This window comes from Eptatretus burgeri, chromosome 8 (genome assembly GCF_056783735.1).
Source record: "Eptatretus burgeri isolate ZD-2024b chromosome 8, Ebu_testis_v1, whole genome shotgun sequence".
NCBI classification, from domain to species: domain Eukaryota; kingdom Metazoa; phylum Chordata; class Myxini; order Myxiniformes; family Myxinidae; genus Eptatretus; species Eptatretus burgeri.
In genome coordinates, this window is record NC_140968.1 from 1,899,866 (window position 1) to 1,915,029 (window position 15,164).

Genomic DNA, 15,164 nt, shown 5'->3' on the forward strand with positions numbered 1-15,164 from the left:
GAGACATTGCAATCTCAGAAACTTGAAAGAAGAATTCTAAATATGAAATATATATATATATATATATATATATATATATATATATATATATATATATATATACATATATATATATATACATTGTTACTGAATGTGACTGCATTTTAGAAAGATAACGGAGCTGTGAGCCCACCTTCTCTTGTTATCTTGGGGCACAATGGCCCTTTCAAGCAAACTCTTGTACATCTCAGACTTGAGATACCTTGGATAACAATCCTGTGGAAGTTGTAGAAAGAACCATCGTAGAATAATTATATCGATTGTGGTCATCCAAAGTGTACAGTATTTTAAATGGAAATAAACAAGCATAATTAGGCATGATGTCATGACACCTCACATAGCCTGTTTGATAAGCATTTCAACAGCTTACTTGCACGTTTGTTTATGCATCTCCTCTCGACCATCACTTTGATGCAATGGGGAGGCTGGTGTGCCTCAATGACCCGAAGAGCTATGTTGGCGAGAGACACAGTATATATTTCTCTCAGCAGGTCCAACCAAGCCAGACTAAGTATGGTTGCACCTGGGATGTCCCTGAGCAAGTTCCCTGGTGCAAACAACCTTTTAAACAAATCTGCGTGACAACACAACCACTGCCCACAGTCCCAGGCACTCGGAAGAGAGAGGGTGAGAACAATCTCCCGGTTGGAATCGCCACTCGCAATGTAAGAACGCTCAACCGAATGGACCAACTCAGAATACTAATCATGGAAATGGACAGACTCGGAATAAATCTACTTGGTGCGTCGGAAACACAACGAATTGGTGACACAGAAAACTCCTTCGAAATTGACTATTATGTCATGCTCCACTTATCTAGGACAGATAATATCAAAACGCAGGGAGTAGCGATAATCATGCCCAAGAAGTTTTCAGAAAATATGATAACTTTTGAACGCATCTCTGAAAGGCATACGAGTATGTCATTTCATATCAAAAGAAGAACTACGGCGACATTTAAAGTGTATGCCCCAGTCTCTGGATCCGATGACTCAGAATCTGGAAGATTGTACGATCTCATTCAAGGAAAAACAAGCTCAAATGAGCTAACATCCTCGTCCTCTTAATGATGACGTCATAAAAACGAATATAACGTCATTGTGATGTATCAGGTTTGGCATAAATTATCTGTGCTGATGCCCAGCTTGATTCCTGCAAACAAAATTCAAACAGCTTGCCTAGTTTGGGAGATAATGGTATCGGTGATTTCCATTAGCGGCGATATTATGACGTCAACTTTTTTCTAGGAAGAATTTCCAAAATCGGAGATGGTTCCTGCCTGCGCGTGGGCTTTCTACATATGCATGGCAAGTTTCACGAAGATCCGATGAAAACTCTGGGTTGTGAAACAAAAAATGTCAAAAAATAGGAATGACGTCATAGTGTTGTATCATATGTTCGGTAATTCATCTCTCCGAATGCCCTGTTCGATTCCCGCAAACAGAATTCAAAAAGCTTGCCGAGTTTCGGAGATAATTTTTTAGGCGATTTCCATTAGCGGAGATATGTTGATGTCATAACTTTTTTTTTCTGGGAGGAATTTTCAAAATCGGTGATGGTTACTGTCTGCGCAGGGTATGTCTACATATATATGCCAAGTTTCAGGAAGTTTCGATGAAAACTGTAGACTGTGATGAAGATGTTGAATCACCGGGACACGTGGAGCACATAGCCAATTACAGATCACTGAACAAAAAAAAAAGAGTCAAGGCAACACGAAGAATTCAAAAAGAGAGAAACCTCAAACAACAAATTGAGACAAGGAAAAGTGAGTTTAGGATGAACAATCATTATAACCTCTTTAAAAAAAAACAAAAGGAAAGGGAGTTTGAGGGAAAAAGAAAGAAGACCTGTATCGCCGTAAAAAAAATAAAATAAAAAAAAACTCAGGGTGATGGCCAAACAAGCCTGGACGAGGTTCTTGAGTGTTGGAAGAGCTACTTTGAAGCACATCTCAACACAAGCTTTCGAAGAACTTCATGAGCACCCTGATGATGCACAGATGCCTGCATTTCCCCTTATCACGGAATAGGAAGTCAAAGAAGCAATCAGAGCTTTCTTCAATCAAACAAGGTTGCATTCTGTCATGAAATCTGTTCATCATTGTTGGCATACACCTTGGGGTTTCCTTCCCATTAGTGTACGAACGTTGTTCATGATGCGGAAGCCAGCTCGCTCTCCAACGACTGGAATCCAAGGTTTGTACTTCACGGATATGAACGATCGTGCAGGTCAGCTACCAATAAAATGGATCTTTGTCAGTTGGGGTCTGTGACTTCTGAATGACATTACAGTTACCACATCAACAGCGTAACGTTTTTGAGACTTGTATTTCAAATAAACAGATACAAGGTCAAATGAGGAAGTTCACCATGAAGTACAATGTCCAGCAACAATTCCCACGTTGATTTGTTTCCACTCAGTGTCCTTGTCCTGCCGGCTCAACCCACGCGTGTTCACCTCGTCCTCCAGGGCTGTTGAACGATTGAGTCCTGTTGCGTCATTCTCACTTGATGTCCTTGCAGTGTCTGTCGGGGCCGTCCAAGGATCGACTCACGCCACACACTGTTCTCTCATACGCTGGTCCGTTCAGGATGATTAAAGAGCTCAAAGGAAATTTCCCGATACACAATCTTTTTATTATTTTTGTACGCCAAGTTAAGGCTCGTGTAAGAGCTAATACACAGAAACATAAAGCAAGGCAGGAGACAAGAAAGTGGGGAACAAAGACAACATGAGATTTGTGAAAGGGAGAGGGATGGGTGGGTTACGTGGGGTAAACAAGATAGGACTACGGGGACTTTCAGTAAGGAAAACCGGGAATTTGAAGTAGGTGGGTTTGGAGTGGATTAACGGGGGTAGAAAAGATCGAGGATTTGGATGGGGGACAATAAGAGGTGGTGGTAAACGGCAGTTTTGAAGGCTTTGAGGGAAGAATGGGATTGAAGAGAGTGTGGGAGTTTATTCCAAAGGCGGGAAAAAAGAGGAATGAAAGAGTGAAGGTGAGCAGCGATTCGTGATTTTGATAGTTTTACCAAAAGGAGGTTGTTGGCAGACCTTGAACGCCCTGCGGAAATATGGTGGGGACAAATCACATACAGAGCGGGGGGGAGGGGGGTGAGACCAGAGAGTAGACGGTAGAAGACAGATAGACCACTGACCTGCCTGTGGTGAGAGAGTGAGAGGCCCAAAGACAGCCTTATCGTGGGAGGTACCAATGATCCGAAATGCCTTGGTTTCCACAGCGTGAAGCCAAAAAAGGTGGGAGGCAGGAGCACGAGCCCAGAGGGGAGAGCAGTACTCCATCAGGCTGTGGACGAAAGCTTTGTATGCGGTCAGGAGCTCAGGTGGGCCAAGGAAGGACTTTGCATGACAGAGGATTCCCAGTCGGCGACTGGCTTTGGAGGCCAGGTTGGGAATGTGGCTTTCCCAGGAAAGATCATGGCAGATAGTGAGACCCAGAAGCTTGCATGAAAGGACTTCTTTCAGCAGATTATTGAGAAAGTAGATGGAGGGGGAGTTCTAAACGGTCCTTTCGGAGAGACATAGGGAGAGTGTGAGATTTGTCCGGATTGAAGGACATGTTCCATGTGATGGCCCAGTTTGTGATTTTACCCAGATCTGCAGAGAGCGAAGAAGCTGCTGCTTGCCGGTCTGAGGGATGACAGATGTTACAACAGAGGGGGAGTCATCAGCAAAGAGACAAAAGGATTTTCCATAGAGTCGGAGAGATCATTGATGAAAACCGGAAAAAGAACAGGGCCCAGAATGCTGCCTTGAGGAACTCCAGCCTGGACAGGAAGAGGGGATGAAAGAACTCCATTTAGGGCCACACGGTGACTGTGACAGGAGAGGAAGTCTGCGAGTCATGAGTGGAGATGGCCTTGGATACCATAGGAAGAGAGTTTGGTGAGCAGGGCAGGGTGCCAGACCGTGACAAAAGCACGTGATATTGTTAATAGGAACTGGACATACCACATTACTTTCCCACAAAATCTCCAGAACGATCCACACATTTCTGCCAGCGCTGCACGAGCTTAAAATCCTGCTCCGGTGGAAGTCCATTTCAACACTTCGCAACCAGCTACGCATGTCTATCTGCACTGCCTCGTCATTTTCATAGTGCTGGCCTCTCATATGATCTTTCAAGGGCTGGAACAGATGGTAATCGAAGGAGGCCAGACTGTACGGGGGGGGGGGGAGCACTTCCCAGCCATTCTTTGAGATTTCCTCGAATGTCAGACATGTGGTGTGAGATCTAGCATTCTCAAGTTGAAAGATGACAGCTTTTTTTTTTTTCATCGAGCGCTTTTCCTGAAGTGCACACGTTTCAGTTCCTTGAGTGTCTGAACGTAGCGAGCCGTGTTTATGGTTTCCCTTTTGGGCAGGAAATCAACCAGCACGCATCCCTCAGCATCCCAGAAGATGGTTCCCGTAACTTTGGCAGTGGAGGGTACTCATTTGGCCTTCTTATTTTTTGGAGATGTGGAGTGATGCCATTCCATTCTTTGCTGCTCGATTTCTGAATCAAAATGGTGGAACCAGATTCCATCACCAGTCACGATACGGAACAGGAAGGCAACGTCCTCGGCAAAATGTCGTTGAACTAACTGTGATGACACATCTATACACGTGTTTTTGTGTTCCTCCGTAAGCAAATGGGGACCCCAATTAGAACAAACTTCCCGATATCCCAAGGTCGCTATAACCTCTTGTACGGCACGATGTCCTCTGTCAAGGTGCACTGCGATCTCCCAAACCTTCACCCTTCGGTCCTCACTGACGACCGCATAAATTTTCTGCTCATTGCGTTAAGTCATGTCGCCTCTCAGCCAACCACAGCGATGTCCATGTTTCCGTCTTTGAAGTGTTTCACCCTCCTTCTGACACTGTCAGCACCCATGTAGGCATCTCCGTACACCTGACTCAATCTGTCGTAGATATCTGCAGCCGAGGAGGTTCTGCTTCACGAGGAATTGAATCACTTGCACGTCGGTGAAACGATACGTCTTCGACAGCCATTTTATCACAATGCATCGTGGGAACACCAGTGGTGTGCAGGTGCTGAGCCTGTGTTTATATTTGAGGAATAGATGACTAGATGTCACTAATAACTCGTACTCTACTATATTCGGCACAAACACATGGAATCCACTGATGCTCAGAACTTTTGGTACGTCCCTCGTACAAACCTCTTCATAAGACTTATTGTTGAATAATTAATCGATATACCAACCACTACGTTTGTGTGACCTTTAAGGGCTTATGGAGCACTCTACAGGTGTGTAGCATTCCAGTATAAACTCACCTTCTTCATTAGAAGGTAAATATGACCCTGCGCCTCCTCAAAAACAAAGCGACAGGGTTGTTTCATGCCTGCCACAGTCATCGCCATTGTCCGCCCGTCCAGGTTTATCCAGTGCTTTGCCCCAGGTGAAAGAAACTCCCTACAAAGAGCAGACCTCTTTTGAGTAAGACATTATAAACTTTATGGAATGAAAACACAAAAAACAATAAACACTGCAGCTCACTATATTACACAGAAAAAGGTGTTTCAGCCATGCCTTAATTAGGTGAGAGTCTATAGTTGTTAGGGCTGCAGCTGTTGTCTCTGCTGTGAACCTTAAAGGAGGTGTGGTTCCGGTGGAGGGAGGGGGTATGGTGGGATGAGGGTCTGTGCTACTTTTGTATGGGGTGGAGAGGAGATGTTACTTTTAATGCAGATATAAATGTATCGAGTAGTGTGGTCCGTATTCAAGTAGCAAGAAATCTCGATGTAATAAGTAGGGAAACGTAGCATAAGAATCGTTTTGTCTAAATGTGCATCATACGGAGGGTGGTGTGTCAGGTCAGGTCAGGTATGTGAGCATGTGCGGGAGCAGCGCGTCGCTGCGTCCACTTTCCGCCGGTACTCCAGTGGCCTCCGTCTGGCCATCCCACAGGTAGATGTCTGGCACATCCCCATCTCCTTGAGATGCAAATCAACCTGCTGTAACCATGAGGCATGCGGTTATCCCGTTGGCTTCCTCCACTCACGAGACCCCCTCACTTTGAGAATCTGGTGAGCAGGATCAGCGTCAGGAAAACGAGCCACATGTCCAGACAGCCGAGGCTGACGCTCACGGACCATACAGGGAACAAATCTCATCCGAGTCTCTCTCTCTCAGCAACCGCTCGTTGGACACAAAGTCTGACCAGCAATAGCCAAGGATTCTGTGAAGAGACCTGGTTCTGAAGGAGTTAATATAAGTCTTCACATCAGATCTTTTGTCAGAGTGTCAATCTCACATTCCAAGAGCAACACTGGAAGCACCAAGGATTAAAAGACTCAGACTTTTGGCCTCTTGTATCAGTACTAGCAGCACCACATGCCATGATCCAGTGAATGCACGACTCCCCAGGCCTGACCCAGACGTTCATTGACCTCAGGCTCACAATATATGGTGCGTTGTGATACTTGATTAGGGTTTAAGGTTAAGATATCGTGCATGCGGCCTCCTGTAAACCAGGGGTGAGGCATCAAGGTGAGTCTTTGAAAGGAGTGTCATGAAGGGAAGGAGAGAGGGGTGTAGTTTGATCACCTCCTGAGGGGCAGAGTTGTGTCACCCCCAGGGGGAGGACTTTTGGAATCCCCTTGTGAGAGGGAGGGTGTGTTGAGTGCGCTCTCAGAAGAGACGGTTGGAAATTTGCCCGAGTGGAAGATTAACAAAAAGGAGAGTTGGGATCGTGCCAGGCAGAAATGGTCCTGTTGCCCGTGTTTCTGTCTTCGGCTTGGTCCATATTTGTCATCCTGCTTGCCTGCTCATGTGCTTGTTCATCCTTCCTGCTTCGATATCTCTACCACTCGAGCCAAGGCCTCACCCGTTTGCTCGTTTCCCTTCCCCTGTCCGTGTTCGATTCCGATGTGAGGCGCCATAGTTTTCGTCGTCTCTTGTCAATAATTATTTAGTTATTGATTCCGCATTTCTTCCCTCCTTCCCTTCCTCATCCCGCCGTCATTCCTCATGGAGGATTAATATTCCCCTGGTTAGTTATTTGTTGAGAAATAAAGCCCAATTTTCAAAGAGCCAAGAACCTCGTCTGCTTCTGCGGTTCCCGCAAGCGCTAAACTGCCATCAATTCGAAAGTGTCCAATGGAGTAACGGCCAGTTCGGTCCATCCATTGAGTGGTCCATGTTAACGGACGGCTTGAACACGACAATATCCATGGTCCACGGAATCCTCTGGTGAGGCAGTTGCTCTGAAACAACTTGCCCTCTTTTCCCTGAAGGCATTCTCAATGTATTCCAAAAGTCCACAACAAGTGTGTGTCCACTCTCAGGAGAGCCAGAAAACAATATCTGTCCAACCTTAAGAACGAACTTTCAAACGTAGTTTTTTTTTTTAACCAATGGGGAAATCATCAGTCATACTATCAGTGCCGTCTCTCTGGACATATCTTGAGAGTTCGATACAGTCTGGCATCGTGCCTCGCTCACAAAACTGTCTGTCTATGGAATCCAAGGTCGAGTCGACTCTTGGATTACTCACTTCCTCCCCTCTTAGCCAACGTGTGGCTCTCAATGGAACACTTTCTTCTCCTTTCCCCGTCATGAGAGGAGTACCCCAAGGCAGTGTTCTAGGCCTCATCTTATTCCGAATATCTTTGCTGATGACTCCATCCTCTGCCATGACATCTCTCATCGTTCTGACAAACAGGCTGCAGACCTTGACAAAAATTAAAAAAAAAACCGGTCAAATACTTGGAATATGTCATTCAATCCTGAGAAATCCCACACATTCACTGTCTGTCTGTCTCCGAAAGGACCGCACCACAAACCCTCCCATCTACTTTCTCAACAACCGTCTGAAAGAGGTTCAGTCACTCAAACTCTTGGGTGTCACTCTCAGCCATGATCTTTCTTGGGCAAGCCACATTTCCAAGTTGCTCTTCAAAGGCAGACACCAACTGAGCATTCTCTGTCACGCAAGTTTCTTTATTGACACACCTGAGCTCACATCCACCTATACGGCCTTCATCCACAGTTTGATGGAGTACTGCTCTCGCCTCTGAGTTGGCTCCCCTGCCTCACATCTTGTCCAGCTTGATGCCGTGGAAACCAAGGCCTTTAAGATCATTGGAACCTCCCAGGATGAAGCTGAGTCAGTGGGTCCATCACTTTGACATCGCAGACAGGTCGGTGGCCTCTTTGTCTTCGAAAGCCTCCTTTCTGATCTTGCACCCTTTGCTCGTTCCGTGCAAAGTTCATGGAGTGGTTTGGAAAGAAATGATATCGTATGTAGGCCAAAGGCATGAGGAGCCAACAGTGTTCTTTTACTTGAATGAGAAAGACATGAGCAGACAGACAATGGACCAACCAGGCAAGTATATGGGATTTAAACCTGGGATCCCAGAATCATGTAGGAACATGGGCTCAGATGGGAACATAAAACAAGCCAAACCCATACTTGGGTACCTGTTTATACATTCCTAAGTTTACTTGTGTCTGCAGATGGACAACAGTGCGAGAGTTAATTGTATTTTAGCTTGAAAGTACAGGAGGAGAGTAGAGCCCATCGTCATTACGAATGACCTCCTGTGGACAATGGAAAGGACTAAGGGTCAAACACAATGCATGAAGTGGTGTTGCATGTTAGACCAGACCAGGAAGGGCAGACAGATGATCCCCTTTCTTAATATCATCAATGAGCCAGCGACATGTTCACTGACAATCCAGTCGTGAAAGGCAAATCTCCTGAAATTCACTCGACTTCTTGTAAGTTGTGGAATCCAAATCCTAATACTGTCGCCTTCAGCTGGATTTTAACCCACAACGTAGGGCACATAAGTATGCCGTCGTCTTCCAAGAAGCCGCCGCTGTATGCAGAGATGGTGCTTCGATGATGGATGCTTGAAGAGAAATTGAAACCTATTTATTGTGTACCCAATTAAGGGTCTACGTTTGTTCGTATCTATGATTGCCCCTCTGGTATCCCTAGACAGATGGCAGGTTTTTATAGATCAGGAATGGTATAAATTGGTGACAATGATTACCCATAGCTGAAGCCATGTGATGGATGTGGATTGTTGCCAAGGTACTTCACAGTCAGTAATTCCTAAAGGCCCTGTCACACCTTGACGATTTAGCCAACGTATGCCTGACGTTTGCAAAATTGGGCTAAAACGATGGCACACGTCGAATACGTTATGGGTAAGTTTGTATACGTTAAGAGCACGCTGAAAAACTGCCATACGTCGTAGTACGCTGGCTTTCATCGTTGTACTTTGCGGTTGTCCTCAAATTTTAGCATGCTTGAAATTTTACGACGTATGACTCACACGTTCTGCTACGCTGGCCATAAGTTGTAGGCACGTTATGCGATTGTTGACACATGTCGACACACGTTAGTTGTAAGTTACTCACAAGTCGAAACACGTCGAGGTAATGATTAGCGTACCCAAAACTTATTTATAACCTATGAGTAACGTGTTGTAGGCACGTTACACGATCGTTGTACACACGTCGAGGCACGTTATGCGATCGTTGATACATGTTGAGGCATGTTACGTGCAAGTTACTCATACGTCGAAACACGTCGAGGTAATGCTTAGCGTACCCAAAAGTTATTTCTAACCTATGAGTAACGTGCTTTGAACCTATGCGTAACGTACCTCCAACGCATATTGACGTATGTAGATGCATTTGATTGACATCTTCCGGACGACCACAGAACTTACTGAACGTGTTTCTAATTTACAGCTACCGTATAATGGCGTATTGGCAGCGTTAAAAAACAACAAAAAAACAACAATAACTTCCGATATTTCGTCACGTGCCGTTACGTCACGTCCGATTTCCTCTTCAGTTTGCTCATGTCTTATTCTTAGTTCCTCCTCTGTGAATATTTTCTGTTTGAGGATATTGTCACGTCGGCGTCGAAACTTAAAAGCAAATGTCCGAATATATTTTAACATTCGTGATAGACTAAAAAAAACAAAACAAAAAAAAAACCAACAACAACACAACAACAACTTCAGATATTTCATCACTTGCCTTCACGGAGCCAAGGAGAAAAAAAGAAAATGTGCCTTGACGGAGAAAATAAGTTTCGGGTATGCTAAACATTACCTTGACATGTTTCAACTTATGAGTAACTTACAAGGAACTTGTGTCGACGTGTGTCAATGATCGCATATCGTGCCTACAACTTATTCCTAGCATAGCGGAACGTGTGAGCCATACGGCGAGTGAGTCGTAAAATTTTCAGCATGCTTGAAATTTCACGACGTACGAGACGTACCACGAAATATGACAGCGTACTTCATCGTTTTTCAGCGTGCTCTTAACGTATACACAACTTACCCATAACGTATTCGACGTGTGCCAGCTTGGTACGGCAAATTTTTCATAGGTCGGCATACGCTGGCTAAATCGTCAAGGTGTGACTGCGTGGTTGACACTTTCAATTTTCAGGCGGTTATGATTTAAATCGGCGTGCGGCAGGTTTTTAACAGGCTACACCACGAGTTCGTCGGCGATACGTGCAGCGCGCTATGCCGAAGGTAAACTATGGTTGGGCATAGGTTGTGAACGCCGACAACAGGCTAAGCATTCGTTGGTCTAAGTTATCTATAAGATAACGAAACGTTCTGTGCCCGTTACTAATATGTTATGCATACGACCAACATGTTATGAATACGACCAAAACTTAAAAAAAAACATCAAAATTTCAGCGTACGCCAACGTTTTACAAACATTTTTATACGTTGCCATTGCTGGCTAAATCGTCAAGGTGAGACAGCGCCTCAAGGATCCTAATTTGAGGCTCCATTGCAGTTAGCGAGCAGTATCGGTTCCATTAGGGTGGGTGAACAATTTGAACGGGAAGTTTTATCAACTGAAGGATCACAGAGGAATGGTAAATGTGGAGGGAAACAAAGCACGCCGGTGTTTCGGGTATCAGCCCTTCATCAGATCAAGAGGAGAATCTTCCATCTGCACTTGAACAAAGCTATTACAGGAGTTATTATCTACTGTAATGCAATACGTGTGGGAGGAGGTGGTGTGTGTGTGTGTGTGTGTGTGTGTGTGTGTGTGTGTGTGTGTGTGTGTGTGTGTGTGTGTTTGGATGGTCTGTGTGTGTGTTTGGATGGTCTGTGTTTGGATGGTCTGTGTGTGTGTTTGGATGGTCTGTGTGTGTGTTTGGATGGTCTGTGTGTGCGTGTTTGGATGGTCTGTGTGTGCGTGTTTGGATGGTCTGTGTGTGCGTGTTTGGATGGTCTGTGTGTGTGTTTGGATGGTCTGTGTGTGTGTTTGGATGGTCTGTGTGTGTGTTTGTGTGTGTGTGTGTGTGTGTGTGTGTGTGTGTGTGTGTTTGGATGGTCTGTGTTTGTGTGTGTGTTTGGATGGTGTGTGTGTGTGTTTGGATGGTGTGTGTGTGTGTTTGGATGGTGTGTGTGTGTTTGAATGGTGTGTGTTTGGATGGTGTGTGTGTTTGTTTGAATGGTGTGTGTGTGTGTGTGTGTGTGTTTGGATGGTGTGTGTGTGTGTGTGTGTGTGTTTGGATGGTGTGTGTGTGTGTGTGTTTGAATGTTGTGTGTGTGTGTGTGTTTGGATGGTGTGTGTGTGTGTGTGTTTGGATGGTGTGTGTGTGTGTTTTGATGGTGTGTGTGTGTGTGTTTGGATGGTGTGTGTGTGTGTGTGTTTGGATGGTGTGTGTGTGTGTTTTGATGGTGTGTGTGTGTGTGTTTGGATGGTGTGTGTGTTTGTTTGAATGGTGTGTGTGTGTTTGTTTGAATGGTGTGTGTGTGTGTGTTTGGATGGTGTGTGTGTTTGTTTGAATGGTGTGTGTGTTTGGATGGTGTGTGTGTGTGTGTTTGGATGGTGTGTGTGTGTGTGTGTGTGTGTGTGTGTTTGTGTGTGTGTGTGTTTGTTTGAATGGTGTGTGTGTGTTTGTTTGAATGGTGTGTGTGTGTTTGTTTGAATGGTCTGTGTGTGTTTGGATGGTGTGTGTGTGTTTGGATGGTGTGTGTGTGTGTTTGGATGGTGTGTGTGTGTGTTTGGATGGTGTGCGTGTGTGTGTTTGGATGGTGTGCGTGTGTGTGTTTGGATGGTGTGCGTGTGTGTGTTTGGATGGTGTGTGTGTGTGTGTTTGGATGGTGTGTGTGTTTGTTTGAATGGTGTGTGTGTTTGGATGGTGTGTGTGTGTTTGGATGGTGTGTGTGTGTGTTTGGATGGTGTATGTGTGTGTGTTTGGATGGTGTGTGTGTGTGTGTTTGGATGGTGTGTGTGTGTGTGTGTGTGTGTGACTTTTTATAGTCAGTTGTGAAACTTCATTTTATTTCCTGGAGACAGGTCCCTCTCCATTATCTGTACAGTCTGTCACTCTCTGTACAGTAGATGTGGGTGACAAATCAAAGTTATGGTCACACTATGAATATGGAGCTTGGGGAGCAGGAAGAGATTGGACAATACAAGGAACACACCTGCTGGGAAGGGGAAACACAAATTGTGGAAGAGTATTCACCACGTATGTAATTATTTAGGAGGTAAGAACCGATTCACTTTTCTCTATATAAATACATAATGTAACAAACGCGTCGTGAAGATGGTGAATGTTATAAATTAAAAATAAAATAAAAAAACTAACCCAAAAATCTCCTCGGCTTTCTCCTTCACATTGGACAGTTCACAAGACTTGAGGTCTTCACAGGACTCCCAGAAGCTGAGGTTTTCAGCTGCGGAAGAGTATCGATCACATGGAGATGAATGAATAATTTTCGAGGAAGAAAGAACAGAGAGATTGTAACAACAAAAGTCTGACAGTCTGACCAACCACTGAACTCCTTGAGAAGGAATTCACGCAGTTCTTGTCGGCCACGTTGGTCGTTGAGTAGCACTCTGAAGCTGAAGGCCCAACACTCAACTCTCTGTTTTGCGGGAACCTCCACCCTACCAACAGCAAACAATAATGGGTTCGTATCAAGAAGCCACATTCAAAAAAGAGCATCATTATGATTGAAAGAGGTGTTTGCGAGATGAGGAATAATAATAAACCGACATGGTGGCATGGAGGCTCCACAGTGATGGATCTTGAGAAATCCAGGGGTTACTGGGCAGGCAGCCAGACATGATGGGGTCATGTGATGTATACAGGTCACAATGGCGAACAAACCTGCAAATGGATAGGTGGTGTGACAGCATTAACATACTGAGACAATCTTTGCATTCATTCCACAAATTAAAAATTGCCGTTCCATGCTCATCGATGTACAATTGGCCCCACATCAAAATGTGTATGTATGTTTCATTACAACCATTGGTTGGACAGCTGGGCTGACTCCGCCCGCAACCGGAACCCGACTCCGCCCGCGACCGGAACCCGACTCCGCCCGCGACCGCAACCCGACTCCGCCCGCAACCGGAACCCGACTCCGCCCGCAACCGGAACCCGACTCCGCCCGCAACCGGAACCCGACTCCGCCCGCAACCGGAACCCGACTCCGCCCGCAACCGGAACCCGACTCCGCCCGCAACCGGAACCCGACTCCGCCCGCAACCGGAACCCGACTCCGCCCGCAACCGGAACCCGACTCCGCCCGCAACCGGAACCCGACTCCGCCCGCAACCGGAACCCGACTCCGCCCGCAACCGGAACCCGACTCCGCCCGCAACCGGAACCCGACTCCGCCCGCAACCGGAACCCGACTCCGCCCGCAACCGGAACCCGACTCCGCCCGCAACCGGAACCCGACTCCACCCGCAACCGGAACCCGACTCCGCCCATGACAAAATAAATCATTTGTCCACCATTTTGCCGCTCCTTACCTCCACCTACCGAAGGTGGACGGAGGTTACATTTTCACACCTGTGTTAGTGTCCAGGATATCTCAAAAAAGTTGTGGATGGATTCTGATGAAATTTGTTGGACGGGTTGGATGGTGTGAGGACCAATTGATTCGATTTTGGTGAAGATCCTGATCTGGAACCGAGAGTTTTTGAAGAGATTCTTCTCCTTTGAGAGACGGGGGCAAAAAAAACTATATGTGGCATTATATTCCAAAAAGGTGTGGACGGATTATAACAAAACTTGGTGGATGAGTTGGTCAGGTGACAAGAACAAGGTGATTCGATTTTGGTTCAGGTCCAGATGTCGGTCCGGCCGATCAGTGCGATGCACAAACGTAAACTGTTCAGCTTGGCAGACGTAGTATACACTCTACCCAGTGCCATTCTAGTCTGAAGTGTAACATTCACAATCGCCATTCCTTCCCTATAGGTTTTCTCTTCAGCATTGAAAAGAACAAAAGCGAATGTTAAAATCATCAAATGTCAAGAGATTTCAGCCCATCAGCATCACAGGCAGGGCCGGATTTACCATTGGGGGGTCCATGGGCACAAAGATTGTGGGGGGCTCCTAAATGTGGGGGGCCTTGGGGCCATGGCCCACCTGGCCACCCCTAAATCCGGTACTAATCACAGGCGTTCTGAGGCACACAGTTTGTGTAGGCCCAGGCTTCAAACCTTCCGGCCTACAAGATCATTCCTTCACGGCCCAGTGGAAGTGGAATCTATCCAAACTACATAATCAACAATGTATTACATAACCCGAGTTGTTTTATTCCGAGGCATCGAGCAATCAGGCCAGCTTCTCGTGCCTATAGACCACCCACATTTTTTTTTTTTTACGATTTCAGAAGCGAATGAGGCCGTCCTTACATACACTGCCTGCATTTGTTTTCATGTTGTTTCGGGACCAATCGAGACTGTCCTTATACACCGGATGTTTGTGCATTTTGTACCAACGCCTAAAGCACATCAAAGAAAATCAGTCGAACATTTTGAGTCCTTCATGTTTGGTGTCCCGCTTCGATACCATAGATATACATAATTGCCATTTGGTTCTACATAGTAATGGTATCTTTACCGTGATGTAAATAAGAGCACTTTGAAAAGTGCACGTGTGGATGTCAATGGAACCCTTTAATCTCCTCTCCCTGTCAAGGCTGGAGTGCCTTGAGCCAGTGACCTGTACTCATTCCTATTCCTAATCTTCATCAATGATATCTCTGAATCCCTGGAAAATCCTCCTTATCTATTTGCTCATGACTCCACACTCTGCCGTAACATCCCTCGTCCTTCAGG

At 45.8% G+C, this 15,164-nt stretch overlaps 1 protein-coding gene across 1 annotated transcript in view; it reads right to left on the bottom strand.

The window, feature by feature from the left end:
• Window positions 1-15,164, bottom strand: part of LOC147020909 (regulator of G protein signaling 9-like) — a 73,991-nt gene that overhangs the window by 45,815 nt on the left and 13,012 nt on the right. Inside the window, exons 12-16 of the mRNA XM_085890561.1 lie at window positions 13,081-13,194; window positions 12,856-12,971; window positions 12,670-12,757; window positions 5,348-5,486; window positions 173-255 (exon numbers count right to left, since the gene is read on the bottom strand). Coding sequence (XP_085746687.1) covers window positions 173-255; window positions 5,348-5,486; window positions 12,670-12,757; window positions 12,856-12,971; window positions 13,081-13,194 — 540 coding nt within the window. The remainder of the gene's footprint in view (window positions 1-172; window positions 256-5,347; window positions 5,487-12,669; window positions 12,758-12,855; window positions 12,972-13,080; window positions 13,195-15,164) is intronic.